The following is a 17014-nucleotide window of genomic DNA, read 5'->3' as shown; positions in this document are numbered from 1 at the left end:
GGAGCTTCGCATGGAAGCTGACGTCCAGTTTTTCTGCCATCCCACACATCGTTTGTGACCTTTCGCAAACCAACGTCCTAAAGTGCGTTTATTTACTATCATAGCCAACCAAATGCCTGGTTAGTTTTTTGTCTGCTTCGGCAGCCTTTTGGTTCAATTTGAATTCGTAGAGAAAAATTTGCCGGAAATCGCTCAACGACATCATATAGTCATAAGCTGAAGAGCATCAATGTATAGAGTCAAATATTTTCTGACGATCAGTATAAACTACGACACAGTAGAATTGACATTTATTGAAATATGGAGTTTCAAAAACACATGACATTATGTGGTTCAAAACTTTAATGGAGTTGTTACTATTTCTGTGAAATTAATGAAAATATAATATAATATAATTTTCAGAAAAAAAATTTTTCAATGTGTTCAATAATTTTGATTGATTTTCAAAATCATGTAGTTTTTCATTCAATTTTTCGCAGTTCCCTTCGATTTGGAAACACTACTTCGTAGGGAGCTTCCTCGTCTTCAGCGACCCATATCGATCCATGTTCTCCCTTGTCTATTATTTTCAGAACACAGTCAGCAATATAGTCAGGTCTGCAAAAAAATTTCAGTTAGTATAAGTGATAATCCCAGAAAAATTAATAATATATTTGAACACTGTCGATATACAGTCCGCAACCATATTTCTAAAGTGAACGAATTAGGATGTTTGTTAATCATTCGACACAAAGAAATTTTCTTAGTTTTCACCATAAAGGAACACTTTTGAAAAATATAATAGATAATAATGAATTGAAGCTAGATGAAGAGATTATATTTGAATATAACGGCAATATCATATTCAGTACTTTTGAATGAGAGGATACATAAAGTAGAAATTTGGTCATCAGAATATTATACGTGTATATGTATATATATATATATATATATATATATATATATATATATATATATATATATATATATATATATATATATATATATTTATATAGGTTACATACAACACCATCTGCTCGCGAATAGATCAAGCACTAATGCCGATAATTCTGTCAATACAGATCCCGAGCTTGAGAGTTACAGGCAAACATGCATACAAACAATGATACATACATACATACATACAGGTGAAGCTAATATAAAGCGTGTAAAAAGAGATATTTCAGGATCGTACAGCTGCCGTTTTGAGTCATGGCCTGTGGGAAGCCCCTCCCTGAAGATGTGCAGTAGATGTGTAGAAATCTGTTATCAGTCTGTTAGATTATTCGAGCCGTAAACATCCAATTTCAGGACCGTATTCAGTTAGTGATGGATTTCTAAAGTAAATTGCACAAACATTTTGAATACCAACCCAAACTTTACGCAGATACGATTTCTTCCACCGGCCATGACTCAGTCCTGTAGCTGTATATTAAATGAATATTACTCGAGTTTTTTCCCAACACCAAACCGTCATTTCAACACCTCGACTCGTGTTTCGATCACCAAGTGATCATCTTCAAGAGGAAGATCAAACCAGTTAGGAAAAAACTCCAGTAATATTCAGTTTGATCTTCCTTTTGAAGATGATCACTTGGTGATCGAAACAGGTGTCGAGGTGTCAAAATAACTGTTTGGTATTTGGAAAAAACTCCAGTAATATTCATTACTCACACCAAAGGTTCCAAACAGTGCATCACAAGCTGTATATTAATATGAAAATATGCCATATCACAAAATATACTAAAAAGAAACTTCAGTAGAGAAATGCTTTACATAACTACACCCGGTATATGAGGAAAGTATGCTTAAGCCTATATTTTGAAAGGTCATTCTCCATCAAATAATGTGAAAGAACAACTATTCTCTGGATGAGAAATGGCCATAAAATATCTATGATGAGATTCTCATAAACAAAAAATAAACGTGAATCTTGAAAAATATGATGCTGTCCAGGAAGTCTAATCTACCTTACAAAGAGGTTAGAGCAGAAATATTGCCAATAGACTTTTCAGCATAAGAAATAACACAATTGGAAAATTTAGTTGGTCACAAGAATAGTTATTCAGTTGATTAAGATTTTGATCTGGGAATGTCGTCGAAGAAGTGGAAGAACTGTCAGACAGGAACGTATTGGATATCGATTGCGAGGATACTCAGGGATAACAGAAAATGAAAAAGCTCATGAATGGCCAAGACTCATATACGGGTTCCGAATCAGCTGTGTAGATAGTGAGTTCTTGGTACGCTACCATACCAAAAATGATTTTATAAAAGGATTTTTAAGGAAAAAATTGAAGAAACCGTTCAACATATGCACAAGGCCACTATTTATTAAATGGACACCTGAACAAAATTATTATGGACACTTCAGTAATAATGAAATGAAAAAACAGGGAAATATGTAAGACTCCAAATAAAAAAGGCAAGTAATTTATGAACAACCAAAGTCTGAGCATATAACAAACATACAGCAAAAAATCTGTATAAAGGAGCATGGATTACGAAATGAGTATTATGAACACATAGGGTTGAAAAAAATTAACAATTCAGAAGCAGGTTTTAAAGTGAACATAGAAGTCAACTACAGGTGAAAGAATATCAATGAACGATTGAAGACTAATACATTTTGGATTTTTTCAAATTACATTTTGGAAAATCGGTAGATGACTTGTAAGAATCGCTAACTAATAGATCAGGGGATGTGAACCTGATTAAATTTGCTAAAGAGGAAGAACAAGTGAATTATTTAATAGTAATAATTAAAATGAAGTACATTTTAAAAATTTGGTTGAACTGCTCAGTTGGATAGTCAGAAGATTTTATCAGACTCACTGTGAAGTAACATTCAGTTCAACGGAAAATGAGAAATAAAACTATGTTTTTTATTGTAATTGTTTGAAAATGTTCTTATAGGACAAAACTGCAGTAACATCAGTTTCAAATAAAAGTGGTAAAAAAACATAGAAAGTTTTGTTTCTCATTTTTCATGATAATCTTCCACCACGTTATTAGGTAATATTTTTCATAAAATTGTACGTGAGGGAATTAAATAGTTCATTTACTCGTATAAGCAATGCCTGTTGAATAATAGATTTAAATATAGATGATGTTTCAACTTTTTGTCAGTTACACTTATTAATAGTTATATCAAGCTCATTTTCTTACGATGACGCCAACTTGCATAGCACTGAAAGATCTTCTACAAGTTTCTCAACATTTTCTGAGACGATTGCAGATAATAAACCTGTGTTAACCACTCCGGGACAAATAGTTAGAACTCTTATTCCATGTCTCTTGCAAGATTCATTTTCTCGAAGAGCTTTTCCTGAAAAAAATTGTAATATTAGAAAATAGCAACATGGATGAAGTTCTTATGAAGTTTAGTAACGTGATCTACATGATTTTTGATATTTACACTGCTTACCGAAATAATCGAAAAAAAAATTTATTATTTTCACTTCTTACTGAAATATTTTTCTTACCTAATTCCTTGAATTTTGAGTCCGTGAAAAAACTTTATAACATTTTGGTAGTATGTTTGAAAGTGTTTTATGGTGAATTTCACTAGTTCGGACTTCCATTGCCTAATATGATATAATATGATTTGGAATCTCTGAAATAACAAATCAAATCAAAAATTAAAATGAATAGCTGAAAATACTACTACTGTTGTGATGGATACCGATCGAAGATGTTCTTTAGAAGGGGCAATACACGAAGATTGTACATGCCCATACTGCATCAATTGAAAGGAAGTTGTACCAGATTTTCAAAGAAATATCAAGTCTATTTTTCGGAAAAGGATAGATTATCAATAACACCGCACTACAGCAAGCTCCGTCACCTGTATGGACTACCCAAAATCTACAAGAAAGGTGTTCCACTCAGACCGCTCAGACTGATGATTATTTCCAGGAATTCAGCTAATCAAAACTTGTCAAAATTGTAACTTCTAATTATACAAGAAATACAATGAAAAACTTCATCTTTGGTGGAGAACTAAAGGCATTTTGTCGAATCACTAGAGGCCATCGAAGTCACGAAGTAAGTGCCCTTTGAAAGTCCGCATTGCCGGTGAAAAAGAAACACAGAGCGAGGAGAAAGCAGCAGCATGTTTTTGGACTCAATAACATAACATCAAGCGCTTCCAAGCTGGTATCATCCACAGGAAGGAACACTGGTTCAAGTGAAAGTTCAAAGAAGCTGCATGTATGTTTTCCAAAGATGCTTTCAGCCAAGCTAGCGTAGAGATACGCAACATATGCAAATCAAGCGGAAAAACGGTCAACTCCTGTTAAACCGGCGAAGCGGAGAGACGAAAGAGGGGATAGATGAAAGCGTTCGAAAGATCTATAACTGATCACTGTCCATCAAACAAAGTAATCCAAAGAATGATAAAATAAACACGCCTCCTTAAGCTGGCCAATCAGATTTAACTGCCATCTGCTGGCGGAATTCATTCAGTAATATCGCTACAGGGTCGAAGTGGTGAGTTACGTTTTAACGCCTGTAGTGTGTACATATACAGTATTTTGAAGTTAAAAATTTTCAAGTTGTCAAGTACTGTTAAGGCTGAAGAAACTGCTAGTTTGTGTCCCTACACTCCGCCTAAAAAAATTCCCATACCAAACCGCATATTATTGAAAATAAAATTCGGTCGTTCCTTAGTGCGACTCCCTACAAGCAGCCTTGTTTGGGAGAACACGTGTACTATGCATGATGATGTTTTGGAGCAATCTGTTGCTTGTATGGACAGAGTGTAGTTATCTCTCGGGGACTCTTGTCGGCCTTTTTTTGCCTCTAACAGAATCCTAACTGTGGTCTATCTATATTTATATATGAGACAATCTGCCTTCTCTTCAAAAATAGGGTATTGTTTAACAACTTGGATGCGCCAATGTATCAAACCAGGCAAATATTCACCTTTAAATTACCGCTGCTTCGACCCTAGTTAAAGATTCCAATAATTACAACGGTCTCAAAATGTTCAATCACCTTCCTCAAGCTATAAGAACCATGAATTAACTTAGCTCTTCAGAAAGAGTTGAAATACTTGCTTTCTGTGAGACTTTATTATAGCTTAGCAGAATTCTTCGATGATAATTTTAATCTAGAATACTAACTGTAATATCTACGGTATTTTATTGATTTGATTTTATTCAATTTAGTTTAAATTGATTCATTTAATTTTATTGACCATGTTCTTATATCCTGAACGTTTGTTATTATTTACATGTCTCTTTTCAGTTCATGTTATCACTTACTTTTAGTGATTTTACTTTTGTGAAACTTTTGTGATTTCATGTATATGTTATTTATATTTCGCACATAAGAATTTATTCTTCAGACAATAAAGTATATTTGAATTGAATTGAATTGAATAGTCCAGTCATCACCCGAAGACGATTATGGATACTATCTGTATCTGTAGAGTAGGGAGGGTGAGTGTAGGCTCACACCACTTAGGCCACATGTGACCCATTGTACATCCTCCCAAGGAGTTGTCCTCCTAGGTAATCGCCCATCCTGTCCTTTCCAGGAAGGTGGACATGTCTCTGGGAGACGTCTCCTTTATATCGGCAGGTGTAGGCCAAGACTCGCCGAACACACACTCTCTTATTGACGATAACTCCGGACATTTGCATAGGACCTGACAGTTTCATCTTCCTGTTCACACATCCTGCAAAGAGGTGTGTCCACTAGCCCCATATTGCGGAGGTGTTTCCTTAGTTGACAGTGGCCAGTCAGAAATCCTAGTGTTGAGGGTAGATTTTTCCTGGTCATCGCCAGATGACCAGTGCCAACTTCCCAGGGTCGCCCAGGGTGATCCTGGCAAGATTGCATCCTTTGATTTCATCACAGCTCTTTAGGGATTGAGCATGGGTGTGACGTTTGGTTAATTCCGCAATTGTCGAAGTCATCAGGCCGTAGGTGCCACTAGGTCATAAAATTTTCAGTCCAGCCGCTTCCTTGCTTAAAGAGTCGGCAATGCGATTACCTTTACTCCTGTCGTGCCCTTTAACCTCAGGATAATGTTATTATCTACCGAGACTTTGGCTAAATCTTGGTGGCACTCTAGTACTAGCCCTGAGGCAACACGTTGTCTGTTCAAGGCTAATGGGGCTTGTCTGCTATCAATACAGATTGTTATGTTTTTGCCAGAAATTCCTTTCCTGGTTATTTATTTTGTGGCGATTGAGATACCAGCCAGTTTGGACCACGCTGGTCCAAACTGGCTGGTATCTCAACTTAATCCTTAGGCGCCATAGGCTCAACCTCAATTCCTACTACGCGGTTTACACCAGCCGTGCGCAACCTCCCTAACGTACAGGTCCAGAGGGATCAGACCAAGATTGTGGATACTAACAAACGAAACGTCGTGAAGTAACTTTATTTAAAATCTCTTGTAATTACGTCTTTCATTTTTAATTATTCAATTTTTAATTTTATGATATTTTTATTTTATTGTTATTTCGTTTTACGTTTTATTGCTTGATATAGTTGTTATTATCAGCTATTCATTTTAATTTTTAATTTTATTTGTTCTTTCAGATATTTCAAATAATATTACGAGCTTAAATTGAAAGGGTTATATTTTTAGGGGTGATTAATTTTTGGGAAAGAAAGTTTTTGACTTTCTTCTACTCCATCTTAATATCATATTAGACAATGGAAGTCCAAACTAGTGAAATCAATTTTGATAGTACTTTGGCATTAGTCAATTTTCAATGTTCACATTCGGGTTGGAGTTAATGAGGAATAATTTCGAAATGAAATCCCCTTCAAACGTTGTTAGACAGTATGATATGGTAAATATCTGCCGGAAAATAACTACTTGTCCGGCTAATACCACGATGGATTATATCCGACAGAGAATCATGCAAGTTTTTTCATAGATGAAAGTCATATAGATGCTTCTCGTGTGTCCAACAGCAAGACCTTGCTTTAATCATTCGAGTGATCACCTACATACTGGTTTCGGGTTATTACTCTTCGTCAGTGCAGGAAAGTGCAGAACAAAAACGTGGAACCGTTATGTAGTTATTCATCTGCATGATTTCAGAGAGGTCCTGGAAGAAGGAGAAGCATGTGCAAGTCTTTTCTCTGTAAAGAAACTTGCATAAATGTCGAAAATAATATAATAATGTATTTTGAAATATATGTCAAATTCTTGACATGTCTGCTAAACAGAATCCTGAAGTTTGTGAAATATCCAACCTCAGTCTTAATTCAACTAATTCTTCACAACTCATTGAGGGTTCCACCATATTTCTTCTCCTGCACAGCTCGCATCTAGATTATCGTTCTCCACTCAACATAAAACTATTGGTTAGCCATGTATGTACAATCAGCAAAGAGTTATTATCACTAACTCTCTTCTAGATGAGTCACGTGAGAATATCCATGGTTTCACAGGTTTACTTTTCGAAGTATCGAAAAGGTTCCCATCTTTGACGTATTTTCCAAAATATTTTAATGTCATCATCATGTCATCAGAGATATTATGACTGCTTCTTTCGCAGCTTGACCAGTCATGCATCTCTCTGTAATACCAATTTGGTTGGAAATCCGTATAAATCTGGTTGATTTTCGTCCTTACTGAAGGGATTCTTCAGGGCTTGAGCCTGGGTAAAAATTCCATTCTCAAGAGTGTTTCAGTGCCACCCTCAATCTTGACTCTGATTTTGCTCGATCTGTACAGATTACTTGACACTCTGGGTTATTAGATAGAATTGAGGAATTGCAGAGGTGACATGGTTGAGCTATTACTCTTGTATGGAATGCGCCAAATGAAGTTTTCTGAATTATGAAATAACTCCACAACACAAAAAAATTCAAGTTTATAGCAGCTTCTTTAGACAGATAATGAAAAAATATTTTATACTGATACGCGGAACAGACTTACAGTCGATGAAATTTTTGAAAAAGGTAATTTTTCAAAAGGTATCTATTTCTCCAGAACAACTAGGAGATGAACTTGTCAAGAAATAATTTTTTACAAGTTGGAAATATTTCTGTAGGTCTGAGACATGATTTTGATCATGTGTAAGAAAGCATCAATTCATAATCAGCAATTCAAATTCTCACCTAGACCCACAACTCCATGTTTTGCTGTACAATAAGAAACTCCGTTTGGAATAGTATTTATTCCAAGAATAGAAGCAGTGTTCAAGACCACTCCTTCTTCAGAAGATTTATATTTTGGTAAGTATTCTCTGATCGCCAGAAAAGTACCACGCATAACAGCCGCCTGAAAAAAAAAGTTCAAATTGAGGCACTTGGCGATTTCGACATCCACAATCATCGTTATTAGTTTCGTGTTCTGTCTAGGTTATGTCAAAAACACCCCATGCCATATCCATTTTTGCTTTAATGTTTCCGTTGAAACGCCGAGAATAAGGGTCAATAAGAGCTTTTAATTGATTGCCAGATCGAGCGTATTGAGAAAACATTTAATTGTGAGATTTTTACTTCAAGTTGACAAAATCTCGACACGTGTTTTTCTATACAATAGCTTTTTCAAGCATGTTGAATACTATATTGAACAACACTGTGTTGAACAATACAGTGTTAAAAACGTCTGAAGGAGCTTTTGAATATTGAAACACGTGTCGAGGTTTCGTAAACCATCAAGTGGAAATCTCAAAATGAAATTTATTCATTTGAATACGTCAAAATGAATTTTCCTCAAGTATCGGCTAGTTTCATCACAAACCAGTTAAACATAATTTTACATTCTTTTACAGTGCAAGGACTATTTTTTCAGGTTAAAATACGAGCATGTATAAGAGATTATTGAAAATTTAACGAGCAAATCATGAAAAAATGTCAAGGGGAAAGTTATTGCTTGTGTTATTTCCCAATAAACTAAAACAGTCTTTGTTAGATATAAAAGTTGAAGATCATATGCGTTCATAACCTCCGAAGTGTATGTTAATTGGCTTAAAACATAATTAAGAGATAACAAAACGTTTATTTACCAAATTAACAGCTAGCATTTTTTCCCAGTCAACTTCGTTGACGATTCCAGCATTGTTGAACACAATGTCAAGATTTTTAAACTTTTCGATTGCCTTCTCGAATGCATCTGAAAATTAACAACTTATTATCTTCCAAATTGGTAACATTTTCATATGAATCTTTGGAATCATGTTTGGAAATTACGAATTATTGAAGTTTCACAGACAGTATTCGTAATCTGGTTCTGGTAAATGCATGCCTGAAAATGACTATTTCCCCGGCTAATACCACACTGCATATTGAATTATATTTGACATACATTAATAACTTAATATCCAGCGTGGTATTAGCCGGAGAAGTAGTTGTTTTCTGACAGGCATTTACTAGAACCTATTGTGTAGGTTGTTGGGAGAGATGATTGGGCATCGTCAGTACCGGGCAGGCGGTCCCCGATTGAAGACAAAATGTGAATAACCAAGAAAAGTACTCAATAAAAATAACTGCGTAAACGCAAGCGAGACATAAGTGGAACCACCTATTGGTGTGAACACCCAAGTCAACTTGCCAAGTTTTTATGTCAGTGTTGGTGGTTTGACCAATCAACCGGTAGCAAAAATTTCATATATATATATATATATATATATATATATATATATATATATATATATATGAAAGTAAGTCGGATGACTCGAGTGCCGACTCTGTGGTCGCACGTCAAAGCACGATATATGTTTACAATGAATTCCTAGTGTTGGAAAATACGAGTTCAGTTATTTACCTACTATACTTATATATCAAAAAATTTTCTCAAACAGATGCCCATTTTTTCAACTCATACTTTGTCGTTATAATTTGAAGATATTTGTTGAATATTTAAGGAAATATACATTGGTCAAACACCAAGATATTTGAAATTCAGATTTGAAAATAAAGAATTCTATCATTAACTGAAAATGTTATGAGGAATGATGAAAAATAACCCAGAATACTGAAAAGATTGAAATTTATCTATTCAACATTCAGTTATGAGAAATTTGAACTCTATATATCGCAAATTCAAAGATAACTCATGTATTAAGAAGGTTTCGAAATCATGAAAATCAATTATGTGAATATTTATATTTTCATGATATTGTCGATTTTGATGTCTCAAACTTCCGTGGCATCAAGAGTTTGTTCTGAAAAAACTGATCATTTTCTGAAACCAATATTCATTATCAGTTTCACAAACTGATTTAGAAAAATACTGTTTGACATGGTATTCAATATTTTTCCAAGAATTGTTGTGAGCTGCAAAAATATTATAAAATCTAGGTATGAAAAACTTAATAGAAATATACTCACCCCGAAGTTCATTGCCTTTAGTAACGTCTGCCTTGATAAAAATTATTCGATCCTTGTAGTCCTCCTGTAGACTTGACAGAATTTCCACCGTATTGTTTTCGGAAACATCTACTATCGCTACACCCTAAAAATATACAGTTTTGTGATGAAGAATAGTGGATAAGTACCTAAAATTGATAATCAACGAGAATTTATTTGATTGATCAACATTAATGAGAAATGAATTGATGGTAGTAGCTCATCATGATAATTGAGAAATGAAACTTCCTACGTTTTTTAACCACCTTTATTAGTTGTATTAGTTTGAAAATGTTCTTATAGGACGAAACTGCAGTTACGTAAGTTACAAATAAAGGTCGTGAAAACATAGAAAGTTCAATTTCCCATTTTTCATAAAATTTTATTCATTTCCTTCGAACTTATTACTTTTTGAGGCAGGCCGAATACATTACCTTGACACCATTTTCCAGAAATTTCCTTATTACTGACAAACCAATACCACTCGCACCACCAGTAACTAAAGCCACTTTTTTTCGTAAAAAATCCATTTTACTACTGAAGTCATTCGTTTGCTTCATAGCTGTTTAAAAGTATTTCAGGCTTATCAGGCGGACTTTACACGACAAATATTATAGAAGCAATCATTGGCACAATAAATGATGAAGAAACGATAACCCTCACACGACTCATAAATATTTTTCGATAAAGTATCAGTTTCAATTAGGTAGTCAAGAAGGATGGACCTACGAGTTGTAATCGCGTCTGCTTTGGTCATCATGAAGATGAAAAGAGGGAGAACAAAAAGAGTCTGAATAACACGTCAGTTGAATTTTTTTTCAAATTGATATTTTAGAAATAATGAAACTTTTTTTCGAATCAATAAATGGATATACATAAATTACTTTTTACTGAGATGATGTTCAAATTAGAATGTATTAACTTAACTTTTCGATTGTAATGTTGACCTTTGTGAACTTTTATTTATGACTTCAATTTCAATTAGATATTGATAAATATAGGTTTTGATAGACTTCATTGGCAGTGCTGAGTAAGAGACATTTCCCAGTCAGAAATGTTCTTGTTTACAACAAACGGGTTCCAAAGTCGCATTCACCATTCAGCCGAATATCACTGATGAGCACTAAGTATTGAAATATCAAAAATCAATGGATCTTTGAAATCAATTACCTCGAAGTAAAGTGAGTTATAAGTAGTGAAAAGAAAACAAAATACAATATAGTTACATGACATGCTATCTTCATTATGAGTCACGAATATACTTTTTCACAACTGATGAGATGATTCTCTTAGCAATTCAAGGTGCATCCATGCTATGATTCACTAATAATTAATCATTTTACTGATATTCTGCGTGAGGTGTAAGTTTTAATAATTCTTCCAATGAGACATTTGTTTTAATTAATAAATAAGTGTTCAAAAGCTCAATGTCAGCAATCAGTTCACACAAATATCGTTGAGAGTGTTTTATTTGATAATACTCAATAATTACTATTTTATAATTGAAACTTCAAAGTTATCTATACTAGAAGCTACTACTAGTGTTTGATATTCTGTTGGTAAAGTATTTACAAACATGAAATATAATGAAATTGAAGACAGAGAACAGTTTTAATAAAGCAATTCCAAATACGCATGCGAACTTTTCAAAATTAAAGAAAAATTATTGCATTCAGTTTGGAAAATGTTTTGAAACACCGTCGATAATTATTTGTAAATCACTCATAAAAGTAACAAAACTTCAATAAGCTTGATAATTCCACTGCTACGGAAACCAAATTCATAAAAAAATAAGAAGTGACTTCATTAAGAAATCCTTATGATTTGGATATAGGGACAAGATATATTTCCTTGAACCAATTTTCATCATCTTTCAACTTATTTAGTAATATACAGGGGGTTTCATTTGGAAAAATGAATTTTTTACCACTTTTATGCTTAATGGAAATAATAGTAATTTTATCACGCCCTGTATGATATGGAGTCGATTTCTTGGTGTTTTTTGAATATTTCGAGTTTGTCCAAAGTATCATCAAAATATTTATCAATTAAGAGATAGGTATAGAATATCATCAACAAAAAAGTATTATAATAAAAGACCAATTCCAAAAATGTGTTAATATACGAGGTGTTATATTTAGAAAAAAATGAAGTTGCTAGGACTTTTTAATGGAAGAGGCAACTCCGCAATGCTGAAAATACTCTAGATCAATAGTACAGATAAGAAAATGTACGACGTGGAATTTTCAGAAAAACCCTGTGTTGCGTTTTCCAGAGACGTCTACTTCAATACTTCAATATTGTAAAAAAAGATACTTTGTTCTTGAGTGGAATTCCTATTTTTCGACAACCGCGTATACGACTGATATATTGAAAAAAATATATGGAATGCATACAGTAAATGTGCACCAATTCTGGTGGATTTTTCCTAATATTTTCTATTATTATCTGTCGTATGAGTCACTGAGCATTGGGCTGAAACAGAAAACAATGCACGTTCTGTTTTATATTTTTGGTGACTTCTAACTGATAGATCGAGCTCAATGATATGGGAAACTTATTTATTAAGGGTTTTTTGACAAAATGTTACTTCTGATAAAAGTTTGTGCATTTCCTGAAACTGTACATGCACCAACAAAATACAATAAAACACATGTAATATACGAGGAGCCTTCAAATATTTGATTTTGAGACAAGAGTAAAGTACTCTTATTTTGAAATATCTTGGGAAATGTAATTCAGAAAAGTTGTTCACCATCAAAAAATACCCTTAGATTTGAAGTATGGCATTTAAGTAAAGTGTTATTTTTTTACCCCTTTTTTTTTAAATGGGGACTACGAAAAAAAAAATTACTTAAACGATTGATAGACAGTATTCTGTATACGACGTTTCATTTTAAAAGTCTGCAATATCACAAATTACATAACTATGGTCCACGGTCAATTTTTTTGAAAAGTAAAATAATTTTCCAAGTTTTTGGTGCAAAGTTATTTTTAGTTTTTGTTGGCACCGAAAATTACTCAAAATTATACTGTTTCTAACAAAAACTCAATATTCAATAATATCACAAAACATCAAAATGAAATAGGTATTTCGGAACAAACTCATTGATTCTCAGGAGATTTTCTTGTCCAAAATAATTCTCCAAAATAATGTTCAGAAAATCAATGAGTTTGTTCCAAAATACTCATTTTATGTTGCTGATTCGCGATTTGATATTATTGAATATTGAGTTCTTGTTACAATACATTATGATTTTGAGTGATTTTCGGTGTTAACAATAAATAAAAATAACTTTACACAAAAATTTTGAAAATTATTTTTGTTTTCAAGAAAATTGACCGTGGTTAACACCATAGTTGTGTAATTTGTGATATTGCAGGCTTTCAAAATAAATCGTCGTATACAGGATGCTGTCTATTTATCGTTTGAGCAATTTTTTTTTTCGTAATCCCCATTAAAAAAAAATTGACAAAAAAATAAAACTCCATTCAGATGGTTAACATTTGAAATACTGGGAAATAGGTTTTTGGGAAATAGGTTTTGGAACATTTCCTGACAGTTGGAAAATTGCCACCATCATTCCTATTGAAAAAATCACAAACACCGTTTTAGGATCTGATTTTAGACCCATAAATACCCTGCCAATTTATGAGAAGATATTAGAAATCACAGTGAAAGAGCAATTGATGAAATTTATAACGAAACATAATATTTTGATTAAAGAACAATCTGGATTTAGGAAATCCCATTCATGTGAAACTGCACTGCAATCTCTTTGTGAAAAGTTGAGCTATCTTACAAACGTATTATAGGTGTTGTCTTTCTGGATTTCAAGAGGGCATTCGAGACGGTCAACATTGAGTTACTTTTAATGAAATTAAAGAAGTATGGACTAGATTATAAAGTATTAAAATGGTTCACAAATTACCTCACATATAGGAAGCAGCTAGTTAAATATAATCAAGTGACATGCAGTATTTTAAATGTATTTTCTGGAGTCCCTCAAGGGTCAGTATTGGGTCCACTGCTATTCTTGCTGTACATAAATGATATTGTGATACGTGTTAAAAGGTGTAAGATAAAACTGTTTGCCGACGACACTATGTTGTACTGTTTTGGGACAACTAATGAAATCTCAGAATGTTTGAATGAGGAACTATTGAATATAAACGAGTGGTTATGTGACAACGGCCTCAAGTTAAATGTTAATAAAACAAAATGCATGTTAATAGGTAGCAAATATCGTTTGAGACAACTGCAAGATGAACAGCTGTCATTGAATCTTTATATTGATGATGTCATCATTGAAAGGGTAACAACTTTTAAATATCTGGGAGTGGTATTAGATCAAGAATTGAACCTTAATGCGCACTGTAGTTATATTCAGAAGAAAATAGCCACGAAAATTCATCTTTTATATAGATTGAAAAATAAAATAAGTGAATATGCAAAATTAACAATTTATAAATCAATAATAGCACCCCACTTTGACTATTGCAGTACATTACTACATTTTGTGAGCAATGCAAATCTAAACAGACTACAGAAGCTTCAAAACAGATCTATGAGGGCAATATTAAGTTGTAATAAACGCACATCTGTGGAATGCATGTTGGAAACACTGTCTCTTATGTCTGCTAAACAAAGGATAACAATGAATATGCTAACATTTATATTTAAAATTAAACACAATATGTTGCCAAATTATCTGAGTGATCAGTTAACCTACACAAGTAGTATTCATACACACTCCGCTAGAAATAGAATAGGAAATTTTTATATCAACAGAGAACATATAGGTTGTGATTCGTTGTATAGTTCTGGTCTGATTGCATTTAATAATATGCCAAGTTATATAAAAAGCTGTGATTCATTAAATTTATTCAAAAGAAAATGTAGTGAATATATTTTAAGAAATTGTCATCAATAATTCTTCTTGTTTTCTAGTTTCTTGTTTTCAAAATATGACTTGTCTCTAATTTTATATATATATTTTATTGTTTTGCATTTTATAAGTGACTGACTGTACTATGAAGAGCATTATTTGCTAATAAAGAATAATAATATATTTACGCATGAAGGAAGAATGTATTGTATAGCGAAACAAGCGATGTGAAATTGTTTAGTGAAAATGTCACAATGAAGTGTTTCTTGAATACCCTATCAATATGTAACGTTTCGGATATAGTTTAACAAAAACATATCTAAATGTTTAGGTGTCATGATATGAATTCATCAGAGAGCTTAAGAATCACTAACATTTAAAGAGAGAAATCTTACTGAACACAAACTTCATGAATCAGCATAGCTTTTAAGAACATTCAGGATGAACTTGAAAACTAATATTCAAGTAGATACGCCTTCAATTACTATCAGCAATAATTACCAAAGCGTTCGACAATAGCTGAGGACAAGGTATTCATTCCCCACCTATCCATTTTTTCTCACGAGTACCATTGAAGACTCGTAACATTCGTCAGTATGCATATAAGCTCACAATAACAAAGACACCTGCGAATTCTTTCGAAAAGAAAAATGTGCGATATAAGTGCACCGCGTAAACCCACGGTAGTTATTATTTTATTATCTGTTTTGAATTCAGTGGCGCCGCAACTGAATCTGCCTCCAGCTTTCGTACCCAACCCCAGTTTTGCCGCTCCCACAGCCTACCCTAACAGAGACAATGTGTACAGTGTAAACTCACCTAGGGACAACCCCCAGATTTTTGGGACGCGACAGGGAGACTTACCTCAAAATTTCGGGACGCGACAGGGCGACTTACCTCAAAACTTCGGGACGCGACAGGAAGACTTACCTCAAAATTTCGGGACACGGCAGGGAGATCTTCCCCAAAATTTCGGGAGGAGACCCGGGGACCCTCCTCAGAATTTTGGACAAGGTTCGAGAGACGATCCCCAGAGATCGGGGGATCCCCAAGGTATTGGTCCGAGACCTAGGGGTTCTTTCCAAAACGGAGGTCGGAAGATAGAGGATGACGACTTCAATAGGAGGAATATGGTGAATGGGGATATAAGGGGGTTGCTACAGGCGCTGGATTTACAAGCGTCGCAGCAATGTACGAATAATGTTGCCGCCCAGTGGAATTTCGAGACAAACATCAATCAGGCCACCCAGTTGGAAGCTGTGAGTTTATCTTACTTCAGATTTTGTGAAAAACTCTCTCAAAAGGACCCAGAGATAAATTTTTCCTTTGGGTTCAGCTGAGAATATTTTACGCTATAATTTAGGTCATAATAGAAAAAGAGAGCTTGAAAATGATTACAATTCGAGTCGTTTTGAAATGTTTTGAATAAATCAAGGAAAATTAATGAATAATGAAATTGATTGAACGAATTTAAAAGTTGTCAACGGAACAATTGAACACAAAATAAAGTGACTGTTCCAGAAATAAATGATGAAAGTATTCAAACAATCCAATTTGTTTGAGAAAAGTCTGTTTACTGATAATCAGCTGTCACCTCCATACAATCGATAACCCTCAGAAGTGAAAAATTGTGCGAGCTAAGTATTAACGAGGTCTCATCTTGTAACGTGCGACTCCTAGCACGGAAAAAATTAACGAAATTATTCGGATATCTTCGTTGACCATTTCACAAATTCTGACTCTCTGACAAATTCTGAGAATTTTCATTATTTCTAGTCTACAATAGAGAAAGCAAATTTTGAATTCATATGAGATACTGA

General features: G+C 33.8%; 2 protein-coding genes across 2 annotated transcripts in view; one reads left to right on the top strand and one right to left on the bottom strand.

Annotated features, from left to right (window-relative positions):
- Window positions 1-324: 324 nt before the first annotated feature.
- Window positions 325-10981, bottom strand: LOC111505224 (15-hydroxyprostaglandin dehydrogenase [NAD(+)]-like). Its single transcript, XM_074183006.1, has 6 exons — window positions 10740-10981; window positions 10288-10411; window positions 8964-9070; window positions 8071-8233; window positions 3148-3307; window positions 325-597 (listed from the first exon to the last, which is right to left on the bottom strand). Exons 1-6 carry the CDS (start codon window positions 10863-10865, stop codon window positions 462-464), a joined length of 816 nt encoding a protein of 271 aa, XP_074039107.1. The 5' UTR covers window positions 10866-10981; the 3' UTR covers window positions 325-461.
- A 4796-nt stretch (window positions 10982-15777) lies between these two features.
- Window positions 15778-17014, top strand: part of Ance-3 (angiotensin-converting enzyme Ance-3) — a 162866-nt gene continuing 161629 nt past the window's right edge. Inside the window, exon 1 of the mRNA XM_074182997.1 lies at window positions 15778-16453. Coding sequence (XP_074039098.1) covers window positions 15845-16453 — 609 coding nt within the window. The 5' untranslated portion in view covers window positions 15778-15844. The remainder of the gene's footprint in view (window positions 16454-17014) is intronic.

This window comes from Leptinotarsa decemlineata, unplaced genomic scaffold (genome assembly GCF_025532065.1).
Source record: "Leptinotarsa decemlineata unplaced genomic scaffold, Ldec_3_MD MMD2_tig00026330_RagTag_RagTag, whole genome shotgun sequence".
Classification (NCBI taxonomy): domain Eukaryota; kingdom Metazoa; phylum Arthropoda; class Insecta; order Coleoptera; family Chrysomelidae; genus Leptinotarsa; species Leptinotarsa decemlineata.
The sequence above is the reverse complement of the archived record's forward strand: the minus strand, read 5'-3'. Positions and strand labels throughout refer to the sequence as shown.

Excerpts from the sequence above, each read along its gene's own strand:
- LOC111505224 (XM_074183006.1), bottom strand. The coding sequence starts at position 10,865 with ATGAAGCAAACGAATGACTTCAGTAGTAAAATGGATTTTTTACGAAAA. Across the intron at positions 9,071-10,287 it reads TAAAGGCAATGAACTTCGGG|ATGCATTCGAGAAGGCAATC; the intron begins GTGAGTATATTT and ends GTTAATTTTCAG. Across the intron at positions 3,308-8,070 it reads ACATGGAGTTGTGGGTCTAG|GAAAAGCTCTTCGAGAAAAT; the intron begins GTGAGAATTTGA and ends AATTTTTTTCAG.